At 44.8% G+C, this 16,165-nt stretch overlaps 1 protein-coding gene across 4 annotated transcripts in view; it reads right to left on the bottom strand.

Moving 5' to 3' along the window:
• Window positions 1-344: 344 nt before the first annotated feature.
• Edc3 (enhancer of mRNA decapping 3) overlaps window positions 345-16,165 on the bottom strand; it is a 49,595-nt gene continuing 33,774 nt past the window's right edge. For all 4 annotated transcript variants that reach the window (XM_046427977.1, XM_046427974.2, XM_046427976.2 and 1 more), the window contains 3 exons: window positions 6,745-6,898; window positions 4,884-5,101; window positions 345-2,603 (listed from right to left, as the gene is read on the bottom strand). In XM_046427977.1, the coding sequence (XP_046283933.1) occupies window positions 2,269-2,603; window positions 4,884-5,101; window positions 6,745-6,898 (707 nt within the window). In that variant the 3' untranslated portion in view covers window positions 345-2,268. The remainder of the gene's footprint in view (window positions 2,604-4,883; window positions 5,102-6,744; window positions 6,899-16,165) is intronic.

Genomic DNA, 16,165 nt, shown 5'->3' with positions numbered 1-16,165 from the left:
ATCTCCAGGCTCCTTGTCTTCTCCCTTCCCCTGACCTTATTAATAAAGTCTTTCTTAGCAGCTCAGCTTGTGGAGAGCTAAGTGTGAACTGGGCCAGGCACAGAGGGGTGAGCCAATGAACAGACTAGACAAAAGGCTGGGCCCAGGAGCAAAGCAGTTCTAGCCCAACATGGGATTGAGGTGGCAGGCAATAAGACCCAGAAGGCTCCTGTACCCCTAATCCCTGTCATTGGTTGGGACAAGCTATACATACCCAAAGACTGGTCTATTGAGGGTATAAGATGATCCAGGTGGGCTCCTAGATTGGGGAAGGCAGCTTGCAGAGCAGTTCATACAGCACAGGACTCGGTCATTCAGCTTTATTGTAGTGCTGGTTTTTGGTTCCCAAAAGCTGCATGAGTGATAGACTTGACCACCTGACTGAGGCTCTTGGGACTGGCCACTGGGCAGGATGCCTCCCAAGAGGGCTGAAGGTAGAGGAATTGCATCCATCTTTAATACCTATGGGGATGTACAGGCTGAGGGCAAGGAGAAGATCTAGTGCCACTTGCAGAAGCAGGGAGAGGTTTGGGCACAAACTCCCAGTGGCCCCTCAACAAGGCCATCACCCCAGAGACAAATTATTGGCATTAACAGTCTTTAGGACCAGAATTTAGCTAATTCTCCACTACACCCAGTCAGGGGGCCTGTATTTCCAGATAACCAGAACCTGTAACTACTGCTAAAATGCCTGTCATACAGACTGCTCCCCAGACTGGCCTTGCTTCTACAGAAAGAGGGTCTCATCTTGGGAGCTTGTCCCTGAGACTGAGCAGAGGGCTCAGGAAGGATACACAGCACAAGGGTCCCAGTCCCTGGCCTCTTCACACCACTGGAGACAACACTGGAGGGTTAATGAGAGGAAAGGAGGGACCAGCCCTCTGCCCTATTTGGAAAGAAAAGTGATAAGCAGCCTGAAAACCTACAACACCAGGGCCTATACTGTGTCCACAATCCTTGGCAAGCCAGCCCATGCACTCTTCAACAAGTGATGCATACAGAACAAAACCAAAGGCTTTAAAGCTTTTTGTAAGGGACCTGGCCAGCTCTCCAGATATGGATCTTGTCCTGCCAGCCTCCAGGGACCAGGCATGTACTGGGGCTTGGTTTCTTAAGATCTGAGTAGTAGGTGCTCCCATGGCCACGCCCCACCACCAGCTCATACAGAACCAGCCTCATTTGAGTATCTGAGATGGGCCACTGGCCCCAAGTCTGTATCTAGAGTAGACGACCTGAAAGGATTCAAAGCCCAGAAGTAAGGGCAAGGGTGGAGTCCAGGCAGGAGAGGGACCCTGCTCTGGGACAACAGCTGCAGAGGACCATTTCAGGAAATGGGCACATGGAAGTACAGGCAAGGAGGCAGCAAGTGGTGGCCTAGGACTGAAGCACCAGGGAGCCTCCTATGGCTCAGCACCAGGCTCCCCCAGGGCTTTCCGAATCCTGGACGTTAAAGCTGCACACTGAGGAGTCAACCCTCAGCTAGGGGGTGGGCACTGCTGGCAAGATGGGCACTATGGTAACATGTGACCTTGTACTGAAGACAACAGAAAACCAGCTTAAAAATCCCAACAGTTAACACCATCCAGATGCATCCCTTTCCCTGCCTCTCAAAATGAAGTGGAAAGACCCAAAGAAAAATCCCAGTGTAAAGTTTGGATCCGCTCAAGAGAAAGGTCAAAATCTGTGGTAGGGCAGAGGGAAGGCCTAAGCTGCCACAGCCCTCAAAACGGATGGAGAGCACAGGCCTACCCTCTGGCAGTCAGCTGCATGCAGCCTGGTCTACATGATTAGAAGGGCTGCTTGGTGGGAGGAAGCAGAGGAGACAGTATGCCATAAGCTATAAAATAAAGCAGGTGTAGGCCCCCTCCAGAACCTGGCCCAACCCCCAAGGCGCTCATGCAGGCCCAAGGGCTGTAAACCTGAAACACAGTCTCAGAGCTGCCTATGTCTGTAAACAAAACCCCACCTGGCACTCAGGGCCAGCTAGGTGCAGAGACACCTGGAGCTGGGGTGCTCAGCCTGACCCCGCCCCACACCCAGTGGGAAAGCCTTCCTTCCCTAGCCACGGGCAAGTGACAGGTCAGGTTTAAGTATGTTCTGTTCTTTTACAGAAGAAACAAAGAAAAACTTAACAATAAGGTCCATGAAGCTTCACATCCTTAAGGCGTTCATCGTCAGGTTTGGTGGCAGGAGCAAGGGACTGCAGAGTCCAGTCTGCCCAGGGCCCCTCTAGGCAGAATGTAGAGGGATGACAAACTTGCAGCCAAAGGGTGAATGGTAGTTGATGCCCACCTCCTGGAAGACTTGCTGGGGAATGCCAATGTCACACAAATAGACACGGCCTGCGTGCTCCCCCAGTGGCAGAGGCAGGCCCAGTGCCAGTGACCATTTGGCATCGATGCCCTGTTCGACTTCATGCACAGGAGGGTCTATGCTGAGTACTGGTGCCCGGTTCTGGTTGGCCCAGGCCACGGCTGCTTTGTACCAGGGCTGATCCCGCAGAAAGGCATTCTCTGGGCAATCCAGGCAGTTGATGACCAGGTCAACAGGGCTAGTGGGCAGATCTGCAGGTGGAAAGAAAACTGTCTGAGTACCTAGAGCACACAGCAGCCAGGTTGTGCTGAGAGCGTTAAGTGGACCCAAGAGGGTCTTGCTTACCAGACATCCATCCAAAAGGCCCCGGGAGTTCCAAAGCCTGGATGGACTGGGTGCCAGAGGCTGAGAGTATGTCATCTGAAGAACCACTTCCCTCATGGGGTTTTGAGGCTGAAGTACTAACCTGACAAGAGTACAGAGCTTCTCAAGGCACAAGGCCCTCACCACCTCTGCCTTGAAGACAGGCCTCTGTACGCCCACTAATCTGGGACATTCTAAGCTCTGGGAAGGTAGTAGAGTCCACTGTGGAGTCAGCCCTCACAGGGAAACCCTGATGGGGTCCAGGAGAAACAGGAGCTGATGACCAGCGAGCAGGTGAGAGCATAAGTGCCTACTCATTCTACTCTGGTTAGCCTGCCTACTATGAAGCCCAAGTTTAAGAATGGGAAGAAATAATCACTGCTCTCCCAGCATTTATAAAGGCACCTCTGCTTGATTGAACAAGGCCCCTGGGACAGTATAAGAACAGGATATCTCAACAAGTACACATATCTTAGACTAGCTTAAGAAGTTAAACCTGAGAACAGCTGAAGACCAAATTCAAAGGTTGTTTCCTGAGTCACATCTCCTACAGTAGCTGGATTATGAAACCTTTTGGGACTCCAGAGAAAAAAACTGTCTGAAGAAGGCATCACGTTGGAGACTTCAACTCACACCAGTCCCCAATCCCAGCTCTCAGCCCACAGTAATGACATTTCTCATGGCTTCCCTCTTATAACACATCAGTATGTGGAGTCCTTGTGGGTCTTGAGACACTAAAGAGTGGTGCCCACAGACTGTTTTAGTCCAGGCTCCACCCTGACTTGCTTCTGCACTCTGGCAAGGCCCTCTCTCTGGATATTTGCTCCAATTTTTCTCCCTCCATTCTCACTTAAACCCTGGTTCAATTAGACTCTGTCCCCACCACTGCACATGAGACTGCTAAATCTAATGGTTAATTCTCAACTTTCCTGTAAACTTAACCTAGAATGGATCATGGACACATCTGACTACGTTCCTTTTCTCACCTGGCGCTTGGATGCCACACTCTCCTGCTCTTCCTTCTCTCTCCCTGGCCATTCCTTCTCGTCTCCTTGGCTAGATTCTTAGCTCCCTGACTCTGAAATAAAGAGCTTACTCCTCTGACCCTCTTTCTACTCTCTTCAGCTAAACACTTGGGACTCAAAGCTAGACCCCTTCTTTTCACTCTAGGTTCATAAACTTCCCACTGAATAACTGACAGTCATCTCAAACAGAGCCTCTGCTCTTCATCCCCACACCCTCTCCTCTACCAAGTCCCACCTCAGTGACAGGCCCTCAGTTACTCAAGCCAAGAACCCAAATCATTCTTAGCTCTCCTCTCATTCCCTACACCCAACGTGTTGACTCTATTTTCAGAACTGATTCAGAAACTAACCACTTCCCACCCTTCTACTGCCACGCTCAGCCACCATCAGCTCTTGCTCCAAGTCTCAACAATAGCATCTCAGCACCCCTATGTACTCTGATCATGAACTCTAAGCACCAGACTGCTCATCTGAAACCTGAGTCCAATTAGACCATTCCTTTGCCAATTCTTTCAGTAACTCTCCAGCCCACCCTGAGTAAAAGCCCAAACCCCTCATTCAGGGTGATCTGTGGAGCCCTTCATGGCTGACCCTGAAATGCGTGTCTCCTACTCCCCATCTAACCTCCCAATATTCCTTTTCCCCCTTCCCTGCTATTTCACTCCATAACACTTACTATCATATGACCTAGTGTGTTAATTATCTGTGCATTTACCTCTCCTAACCAGAATGTGAACTCTATGGAAGAATGGATTAAAAAAAAAATCTGTCCCATATTCCCAGTACCAGGAACAGTGCCTTTTCTGTAAGTATTTGTGAAATGAATACGTTGGTCTCCAGAGTTCTCTGTATGGGTAGTGAGAGAGGGCAAAGGGAGACAGGATAGAAAATAGGCCACCCACCAGGTTTCTTCCCATAGGCAGCTCCAAGACTCCTTACAGGCAGAATACTGTCTTGTATGCATGTGGAACCTTTCTTCAAGTTGCCACTAGGTGGCACCACCAGACCATCAAACTACCAAGGAGGTAGGCGCTCTTCTGCCCCCTCCTCCATTAGAGTGGGTTTGTTTGCTGTGCCTGGAACCCTAGCCCTCACACAGACAAGGTGAGCACTCTACCACTGTTCCCCAGCCCTAGGGCTCACCTTTGAGGCTAGACACTTGCTGACCCTGGGTCTTGCTGAAAAGAGACAGCTCGTTGGTGATGGACTCTAGCATCTTGACAAAATTGGGCAAGAAAAGGATGACCTGCACATCATGGTTGGCTAGGTGCCTTCCGCAACTAATACCCTGAGCCCCCTTCACATGGGGCCCACACAGCAAAGCCACTGTGGGCCTCTGGTGAACATTCTTAGGATTCAACCTGGAACAGAAAAAAAAAAAAGGAGTTAACAATTACTCTTACATCCCAATAACAGACAAAAAGGCACTTGCTGCTATCAGGGCTCTCTCCCCTGCTCACCAAGTACCAGGCTCCAAAGGGGCCAAACGCCGTAGCAGGCCAGGCCTATAGGGTGTTGTTCCCACAGTCCCACACCCTGTCACTTCATTGCTGGGTCTTCCGATCAAGGAGTTCACCCAGATCTCATTGCATACACTACCACTTTCTGACTCAACACTGCTTAATGATTCTTCCCTGTCTGACCTGTCAGGTCCAAGCTCTGCCTGGCAAAGGTCTTTCTATCCCTGTAGCTTCCACTGGCCTTCATTCCTAAAACATTGCTCCACTCAAGCAAGGCTGGTCTCCCTCTCTCCAGCACCTGTAAGGCTCTTTTTCTGCTTATATGCAAACCATGTCCCCTGCCCAGAAAGCCCTTTACTTTTCAAACTCCTACCTACCTTTTGAGTTCTGACTCAAGGTTTACTACTTCTGGGATTACTCTAGCTTGCACTAATTTTTCTCCTTTTCTCAACTCCTAATAAACTCACAGCAAGTACCAATATAGGGTAGTTCTAAATTGTCCTCAATCCACTGCCAATCCAAGTTTTCTTTTCCAAGCTGCCAGTAAGCTAAAAAGGATGATGCCATAGTTATTACTAGTTTTTTAGTACCTACTTCATTGGACACTATGTGGACTGATGGATGCGTAGCACTTAGAAGTGCCAGACGAGTTAAGAAAGTACTTGACTATGTAGACCATGGAGGAAGCAGCTGCCTTAGATAAAGCAGTCACTGTTCAAAGCTGAGATGCCTCTGGTCTCAGAGAAACCATTAGAGTAAGGAGGTGTGGAAGATGGAACTTCCAAAGCCCTGGATCTATGCCCAACTATAGGCAGCATGGCTGGCTCACAAGGCAGGAAGGTGTGATGGACTACAAAGCTATAAGTCCCTGCTTAGGGGCAGAACAATGACAACCATCTCCCGAAGGGAGGAAGATGTTGTCAAACCAAAGAGGAGCTTTATAACCACCTCGCTTTCCAAATAAGTTTTGGGGGAATTGAGCAATGCATTCTACATAGATGCCAAACCACTCATTAACCCCACTCTGTGCATCTGGATGATCAACTTGTTGTTCTTGGTGTTCCTAGTGTTGAGGACATGGTTATCAGTATATGAATACAAGGGCAGGTGGGAAGATGCCACATCTCAAATTGCCCTACCTAGCAGTCAGAGTGGTTCTACAAGTTTTCAGGTATGGAGCTCAAGACTGAGTTGTATTCCCAAACACTGAAAGTGACTGGTGAATGTCAAAGGAGTTTCAAAGCCAGACAGTTGCTGTCATGAAGGAAAGGAAGAATGAGAGAAGAGTGAGGACTTCCAAGAGACAAGTGAGAGGAGGAACAAAGAACCCTGTTGCATCACATTAAAAGAGAACATGCTTTTCCAAAACTGAGGGAAAAGCCATCGTAGGCAGTGGGTTTTTTTCAAGTGACTAGAGAGGCTCACAAGACAGCCTAACTAGCTAACTCTAGCTAACTCTCCTGCACACATGTAAGGCACTGTGGGGGTGACTAGGCAGGCTTTATCACCCCACATTCACCCTTCCCAGTTCTAGAGGTACTTACCTATTAGGTCCTCCAAGAAGGGTAAGCGCCATCTGACTGGCACATACACCTGTCATCTCCAGTCTCCGCTCCAAGGTCAGCCCATGCTTCTCAGCTACAGATAATAGCTTTTTATGCAGTTCATAGGAAACACTTGGGACCACCAGGCCAGAGTCTATGGTTCAATAGGAGTCAAAGAGATAATGGGAAAGTGACTATGGGAAACCAGATCCAAAAGAGGTACACTGTATTCTGAATTCTGCACATGCCAATATTTTAAGACTAATCCTCTGCTGGCTTATCATCTTCCTCTTCCTCTTCTGGGACTGAGGCATACCCTGCAGTCTCCAGAACTTAAGTAGAAAATGATGAACAAACTTGTTTCATATCAAACTCATCTTCCCTTAGGAGTTTAGCTTTAGACCATGAAGGACAAACCCACCATGTGTTTTGGGTACTACCAAAACTCGTTTTAGGTCCTATGTTCTCAGCTATATTGGATTGTAAACTCTTCAAAGTAGGAAAATATGTCTTTTACTTCTTTGGCCCTCACCTCCCCAATTTGTTCCAGCCACACTTATCAACATAGATTGAGTTTTCATCAGGTGCTCAAACATAAAAATGATGGAAGCCTTGTGCTATTTTGGAACTCACCTAACTTTTAAGGTTTAAATTTTCAGCAAATTTATTACCATCTCATTGACCCAGAGTCCTGTATAAAAAACTTGGCCTCTTCATTGGTCATTTCAGAATAAATTTTAAGTTCTCCCAGATATCCAGTCCCATCTACAGAGATTCTGAGCACCACGGTGAGGCTATGGCTGCACATTTTAGCAATAGGAAGCCAAGCACAAAGATTGATCCTATAGCATCCAGGTCTGTATCCTCTTAAGACAGCAGAATGAAAACAATTTAAGGTAATTATAATAATATAAAATGCCTAATATATTAAAGACTATTCTACTAATGCTTTCCTCTACCTGCCTAAGTGCTATTTCTGTTTAGAGCAGAGGCAACAAACAGTGCCATTAGGTTGGAGTGCAGAGTCTCTCCTATCACCTTTCTGAAATGTCACACACTGGTGTCCTAGCTGCCAATGCTGGAGGCAGCAACCTGTCTTTGTGTGTCAACAGCTGATTAAAAGAGCCATTTTTATGACCCACTTCAGACATGCAAAAGTTATCAGAACTCACTAGGAACCCTTGATCACAGTGTGAAAAAGTTGGCTAAATTCTCAAGAGTCTTAAGCCACTAACAATCTCAAACTTGTCAGACAAGTCATGCACCTTACCTACTTCAAACACTCTCTTTATGTACAAACTTACACAAGGTAGAACATTCATCCAAGACACTGCATTCCTCTATCCATTCATCAGAACTTTCTCTGATGAATCTGAATAGGTGAGGGCAGAGTTCTTGGGCTGCTACCCAACAAATCAAGCTCCCTTCTGGGTCTGGCTCCTACTGCTAGGTTGTTCTCTCGCTTCCAACATCTCTGTGGATAAGCAGAGCCATTGCTGCTACCTACCCCACCTTGGCTGGCTAGATGTACAGCTGGACATTGAGCTTCTTACCATCTCCCCACCAGTCTATGTTGGGGTGGGGTGGGTGGAGGCACTGCTGATGAACTGACATATTTTTATAACCTAGACTGCTCACAGTCTGGCAGTAATGGGGTTTAGAACTCCACTATCCCTTACTCTGATTGCTTCTCTGAAAGCAATGTGCAGCACCAATTTCTTATTTTAAACATTTACACACTAGTCCAACTAGTAAAACTGGCTTATCAGAAACAGGCAGAGGGAATAAAATAAACTCCAAAGGAAAGGAACCAAGAACATAGCGTGTAAAATGCAAACAATAACACTGTCAAAGCCTGAACATGTGCCAAGTCTAATTATGTTTGGGTTGGAAGGTGGATCTTTATTGTTTAGGAATCAAGGCAATAAAATCAGTTGAGGTTGCTCTGAATATTAATATGTATTTTACAGCTGTAGATGAAACAATAAAGGGAGCTATAATTACAACCAGTTCGTGACATGCAGAGCACTCCTTAGGATCTGATTAACCTTAGGGCATCAAAGCAAATGACTCAAGCACAAGCAGGTCAGTCGAGGAAAGAAGATTCTCCCTGCACAAACCCATTCCACAGCATGGCTACCTCCTGAGGCCACAGATCCAGCAGCCTAGTCCAATATTGCATGTGCCTGACTCTTGCCATGTGTTCACTTCTATTCTGCTCATTACAGTACCACTGAGGCCTTTCCCTCCCCATGGATATGTGAGCACATTCTCATACCTTCCATGGCACCTCTCCTCCCTCAGACACCTTGTTGCACCATATCCAAGCTCTTTCTTCCCAACTTCCCCAGCCTTTCTGCTGTGTAACAGACTCCCACAACCAATTGCTCTCTCAGATCTAACTCAATTCTCATCTGGACATGGCCCTCTAGTTGGAAAGGCTGTGTGAGTCCCAAGTCTCAACAACAAGAAAGAGCAGAACTCATTAATGAGCATGGAAGTTCTCTAGATCTGTGAATTCTAATTCCATTCTGCAGTAGTCACAAAATGGGGCAGTGATATCACACACTTTTGGGATACAAAACCACTGGCAAATTGGTGCCATAAAGACAGCCCAGCAACATAAAGGCAGTTCCTGGAGCTTTACATTATAGCTACCATAAAATACAATTTGTTGTCAAATGTATCTCATAAAGAAGGATTCACCGTAAAGACTCTATAGTCAACTACTTTTTTGGCCCATAAGACATTCCATAATTTGGCCACATCTTTCACATAACCTTGACCTTGTACCCAACCCCCACCAAACCCCAGACACCTTGGCTGCCTTCTGGTGCCTAAATACTCCAAGTTCCTTTTGGCTTCCCTCCCCTGACACTCTCTTCTTTTCTGATGCTACCCACATAGTGCTGGGTTTTCACTCTTGGCTGAATATCCCTTCATCTCAGCATGTTAACTTATTTCCTTCATTGTATTTAATACATCTGTAAGTAATTTTTTAAAAACTTTTTAATTCACCTTGCTATACTGCAAGCTCCACAGAGGTGGTAACTCAGCCTTGTTCATTGCTGTAACCCTTATTCCTCACTTTGCCCTTAATAGCACAGTGTTTGGAGAACAGTTTTCTAGAAAAAAGTTACAAAAGTATGTTAAATTACTGGAAAAATAGGGAGGGAAACCTGTACAACAGATCTGAGGTCAGCCTCAGGGCATTCCATTCTTCAGTTGGATAAGGACCCAGCTGTAATCAAAGACACTGGAGTGCAAGATGTTTCTGACTCTTACTCCACTCCTTCTCTTTCCCAGTTATAACTGCACCAACTTTCTTATTCATATTGGGCCTCATTCTTCCAGACCAAAGCTCCCCAACTATTCTCAATAAGATAACTTACTAATTATGAGAATGAAAATTATCTTTACAATGAAAAAAATCTGGAGGAATTTTGACAGCTTATCAAGTGATCAAATGTCCCAATGATGAGACAATATGATATGGGGTGATGGTGATGCTTCAGAAACATATACAGAGAGCACCACTCCAATCCTGGACAACATGTTTAACATGAATCAAAACAAAAGGAAACAAAGAATTAAAACTAAAGGATATTCTACAAATCAACTGCTTTAAAAAATACGGCTATAAAAGACATTATTGGGACAATTGGGAAGTATTGCATATAGAGTATTGTAAAAATATTACATAATATTTTTGTGCAGAATGAACAGATAAGGGTACAGAAAAAGTATAGAAGGATCAAACAGAACTAATTTCAGGGGACAGAGGGAATCTATGGGGTAGCATGACAAACTAACAGATTGTGAAAATTTCAAGAAAAATTATGAAGGAAACAGCAAACCTGGAGCCAGAATATAATTCAAGGTTATATCCTTGAATATAACCAAGGATAAAGAGAAATTTTCTGCTTCAAAAGGAATCCACACTGTCTACCATTCAATCAGAAAAAAAAAAAAAAATGGTCTCCTTTCTTTCTTTCTTTTTTTTTTTTTTAGATGGGGATGGTCTTGCTAATTTGCCCAGGCTGGCCTCAAACTTGTAATTTTCCTGTCTCAGTCTCTCAAATAGCTGGGTTTATGGGTATACATCACTGTGTCTGACTCCAGATTTGAATATTTATGAGAAGGAAAAAGAAAAAGTGGCCCAAAATTTCATGATGGACATCTGAAGAACAGTGAGTATGAGGATATAAATGGGAATGCCAAGGAATCAGGGTACTAGCGGGCATGAACAACTCAGCTTTGGTGTGCTGAATTTGAGGAAGATGGTGGATATTTGCAATCAAACTCCTTTCTTACTCTGGCTAGACCCCTGTGGTTCTGAGGACACATATTAGCAAAGTAGCCACATGAGTAGAGATCAATGCAGTTCTGGTATGAACAATCGGGAGGCATCATCAAAAACTCAGGTTGTGGCTGAGGATGTGGCTCAGGAGTAGAGCACCTGCCTAGTATGCATGAGGGCCCTGGATTCAATCACCAGCACCATCAAAAAACAAAAACAGGGACTGAGATTGTGGCTCAGCGGTAGAGCACTCGCCTCGCACATGAAGGACCCTGGGTTCGATGCTCAGCACCACATAAAAATAAATAAATAAAATAAAGGTACAAAAAATTTATAAAAAATAAACAATAATAACAAAAATAAAACTCCATACCCCCACCCTCACCAGGCCCCAAACCCACAAAATACAAAATAACCCGCAGGTTATCAGACTATACTGTGCTAGGCTTCCGATCCTCTAGTTTGCAATTAAAACTCTTAAAATTCTGGCCATAGCTGCTATGAAGTCTTTTCCAGTGGAAATCTGTGAGAAGTACAAGGTTCATTACTGGGGTCATATTCCAGCCAAAACACCTATCTTAACTGTGCAGGCCTTCGTAAGACCTCATGTGATTGCCAATAAACACAAGCAAGCTCTACCATCTGCCTGATTACATAGGCCCAGAAGCTCTGAAGGTTTTTAAGAGAGAAATGGGAGTAATTACTACCTGCATTCCCTGGCACTAGAGGATCTGCTAGAACATGCTGTTCCCCAAATCAATCACAACAGTCTGTTTGCAGAGAGACAATTTCAGAAACTAGGCTCATTAGCTCTGCTAAATGAAAAGTTGTGCCACTTGGTATAGATGTACAAGGTCATTCCTCCAGGCATCCTAGTCCAGAACACCTCTATAATTTATTATCCCCTACTGTCTCCTATTTATAATTGTTCCTCAGAATGCCCTCTGTGCAACACCTGATCTAACCTCTGAACATAGGATGGAGGAATGAGGTAGGGCTGATGGTCATGGGGAGACTCTGCTAGGAAGCTACGTGGATCAGAGTCTGCGGACCCTGATGGTTTGAGGAGGCAATAAGATGACAACTCAACACCACTGCAGCAGCTGCATGATTCTGAGTGAGCAGGAGCCTGGTCAGGAACACAACAGCTGCAGAAGGATGCATTCCTATCCTTAAGGTAAAATTCTTCAGTGGCTACTTCTAAAATCTAAATTTATTTCTTCATGAATTAAATCACTCCCAAACATATGTGCATACGCATGCATGCGTGCATGCACCCACACACTTCCTAACTACCTGTTTTGAGGAGATAAAAACACTGCTGGTCTTAGAAGCATCAGAAGGCTTCTTCAGGGAATCTTAGTGACAAGAAACAGAATAAAGAGGTCAAGGCTCAGAGGCAGAACGGAATGCCAACTGTAGAAGACAACTGCCAGAATGGAAATGTGACTGGTCTCAAAAGCAAGAGACATCCCCATCAAGGCTCAACAACTTGGCTAGCCAAGGTGGGAAGAGTACAACCATAAAGCAGCAGGGATAAACCAACAGTGGCTTCACCAGCTACCTCCCTTTGGAGCACAGACCAAGAGAAATCAATCTAGGTAAGTGCTGCTAGAGCATAAACCAGAGTGCTTCACTCAAAACTCTGTCTGGATTCTTTGCAAACTCTAGTTCAGGTATTGCTGCTCCCTAAATCCCAGCAGACATAGTATTGAGACAGAGAATCATTCTTCAAGCAAAGCTGATGGAACACTGCAGAGATGCAAAGCCTGCACCAACAGTATCCTACTGCTTTCCATCTGCGCTTCTACATACTTGAGGACAGAAGAGGCTACAGAGTGCAGAACAGATGGTGGAGGCTTAATAAAAGTCCACCTCAAAGGAAAAGCTCATGAGTAAAATTTTATTATAACCCAGAAAACAAAGAATTCAAGTGACTATTTTTTCCCCTGGTACTGGGGATTCAACCCACAGGGGGGCATTAACAACTGAACCATACCCCCAGTCCTTTTTTTAAAAATTGTATACTTATTTATTTGTTTTTATGTGGTGCTGAAAATCGAACTCAATGCCTCACAACATGCCAGGCAAGCACTCTACCACTGAGCTACAACCCCAGCTCCCCCAGTCCTTTTTTTCATTTTAGGACTAGGTCTCACTAAGCTGCTGAGGCTAGCTTTGAACTTGTGATCCTCCTGCCTCTGACTCCTGTGTTTCTGGGATCACAGTCGTATGCCACTGCATCTGGCTCAAGGGACTTTTAAGTCACTTCTAATCAAAGGTTTACTGGAACACTTAGCTCCAGCTCCAGCAAAATGGAATAGATAACACAGAACAATACAACCTCATAGAGATGCCATGGAAATTAAGTGAAGTGAGAACATGAAGTGTTTTAGAAAAATGAGCATTACCTGTTATGTTGTTGATTATAATGCTGCTGCTTCTCCTAAACTAGGTCCTTATGCTCCCCATTCTGCTACTGCTAAGAGCTATGTCCACTTTCTTTTGGTGCTGGAGATTGAATCTAGGGGTATATAACCACTGAGCCATACCCCTAGCCAACCAACCTCGATTTGGAAACAGGATATCACTAAGTTGCTTAGGGCCTCCCTAAGTTGGGGAGGCAGACCTCAAACTTGCAATCCTTCTGTCTTAGCCTCCTGAGTTGCTGGAATTACCACTAACGCCTGGCTAAGCCATATCCACTTCTACTACTTCTGTATTTATACATTTGGCTGCCCTATACTCTAAAATCCCTGACTTAGAGACACAGCCATGACTTTCACAGAGTATCCAATGTGTGGCACATGGTTGGTTTCTATGAATGTTGATGGTTTGAAGTAACCTTACAAGACCATTTGCAATTCACATTTGAAATTTGAGGGGTGGTGGTCTTGTTATATTGTTAGTCTAAAATTCACGAGCTCAAGTGATTCTCCCACCTCAGCCTCCTGTGTCATTGGGACTATAGAAGCCACCGCACCCCCTTTGAAGTCAAATATTCATTAACAATTACAAGCTGGGAATTGTGCTACCTGCTTTTCTATAGTCTCATTTACCTGACAAGTAATATCCCACTTATCAATAAGGGAACAGGCTCAGTAATCTCTCTCTGATCTCAAAATTCAAGTCTAACTTTACAGAAACCTCCTCACTGAAGCTCTTAAAACCTACCCCTCACCTCTCTATCCCTCAGTGTAGCAATTTTAATTACTATTTGCTTCCTCTGATCTCGGTCACAAAGCATGGGAGGAGGAGAAAAAAAAAAAACACACACAAGATAATGCAGGTCACTGTCATTCTTCCTTCCTGACTCCCCTTGCTCATTCAACTGTTGCCCACACTCTACCAACTGAGCCATGTTACCAGTCCTTTTTATTTTATTTAGAATCAGGGTCTCATTAAGTTGCTGAGACTGACCTCGAACTTATGATTCTCTTGTCTCAGCAACTCTGAGTCACTGAGATTGCAGGCATGTGCCATCATGCCCAGCTGTTCACCTGTTTTCAATCATCATATTCTATCAAATTCCTTTTTGTCACTTCTCCCACATCTCTGTGTGTGTGTGTGTGTGTGTGTGTGTGTGTGGTTTTTGTTTTTTGGTACTAGGGACTGAACCAAGGATGGTTTACCACTGGCCTCCAGTTTCACCCCTTTTTATTTTGATTTTGAGACAAGTTCTTGCTAAACTGCTGAGGCTGGCCTCAAACTTGTAATCCTCCTGCCTTAGCCTCCGGAGTCACCCGGATTCCAGGCATGTGCCACTCCACCTAGCCCTTTGTGTTCCTTTCTATTCAACAGTTCAAACCCTTGGCATATTAATTGTTTAATGGGCATATAAATGGTCCTGCTCTTGTCTCCTCCTCCCTGTTCTACCCTGAATTCTACTGAGACCAGTATTTCTAAGGGAGATTGGAATCATATAATGTTCCCAATTCAAAATCCTTCAAACATTCCCCATGGTTGTAGAACAAAGATACCACTGGCTCACAAGGCCCCCGTGCTTTGGTGCAAAGCTACTTTTAATGTCTTTTACTCACCCAAATTCTGCTGTGTGACCAGTTTCACATAAGGCCCTTTACTCCCACTATCCACCAGCACCAGCCTAGCCTACCACAAACAACTTCCTCTTTCACTCTAGCTGATGAAATCCTGCCCATGCTCCAAAGCTGCCATTCCCACTCCTTTACTGAAGCATTCCCTGATCCAGCCTCCAGGAGCCCTCCTGCCTCTCAATACCTGGTACACTAATATCCATACCTTCACTGGACTCTGGGCATATAGAGTATCTTTGCATCTCCATCACATTTTAATAAACTGGAGGCAAGGATTGTCTTATGAATGACTTACACATAATAAACACAGCGTTTTGACTGACCCAAATTGTCCTTTAGAATGTTAGGAGTGTTAAGCGAAGATTTGTCTCTGAAGTCTTACCACTCTCCAAAGCAGTGTTCTTTGGGAACATCTCACTACCACAGAGTACTCATATGATCTAGCATTTTATATTTAAACTTAATATTCATCAATAAATAGATGAAAAAAAATGTTCAACATCTCTAGTAATCAGAGAAATGTAAATCAAAACTACTTGAAGATTTCATCTTATGCCAGTCAGATTGGCAGTTATCAAGAATACAGACAACCATAAATGTTGGTGAGGATGTGGGGGGGAAAGGTACACTCACACATTGCTGGTGGGACTGCAAATTGGTGCAACTAATCTGGAAAGCAATATGGAGATTCCTCAGAAAACTTGGAATGGAACCACCATTTGACCCAGCTATCCCACTCCTCGGTCTATACTCAAAGGACTTAAAACCAGCATACTCTAGTGACAGCAGCCATATCAATGTTTGTAGCAGCTCAATTCACAATAGCTAAACTGTGGAAGCAACCTAGATGCCCTTCAATAGATGAATGGATAAAGAAACTGTGGTATATATACACAATAGAATATTACTCAGCATTAGAAGAGAATAAAATCGTGGCATTTGCAGGTAAATGGAGGGAGTTTACTTCATGCTAAACAAAGTTAGCCAATCCCCAAAAATCAAAGGCCAAATATTCTCTCTGATAAGTGGATGCTGGGAGGGGAGAGGCATGGGAAAAATGGAGGAA

The sequence above is a fragment of the Marmota monax genome, unplaced genomic scaffold, assembly GCF_021218885.2.
Source record: "Marmota monax isolate L192 unplaced genomic scaffold, Marmota_monax_Labrador192_F-V1.1 WCK01_AAM20220418_F8-fsc00111, whole genome shotgun sequence".
Classification (NCBI taxonomy): Eukaryota; Metazoa; Chordata; class Mammalia; order Rodentia; family Sciuridae; genus Marmota; species Marmota monax.
This window is presented reverse-complemented; position numbering and strand designations above follow the sequence as displayed.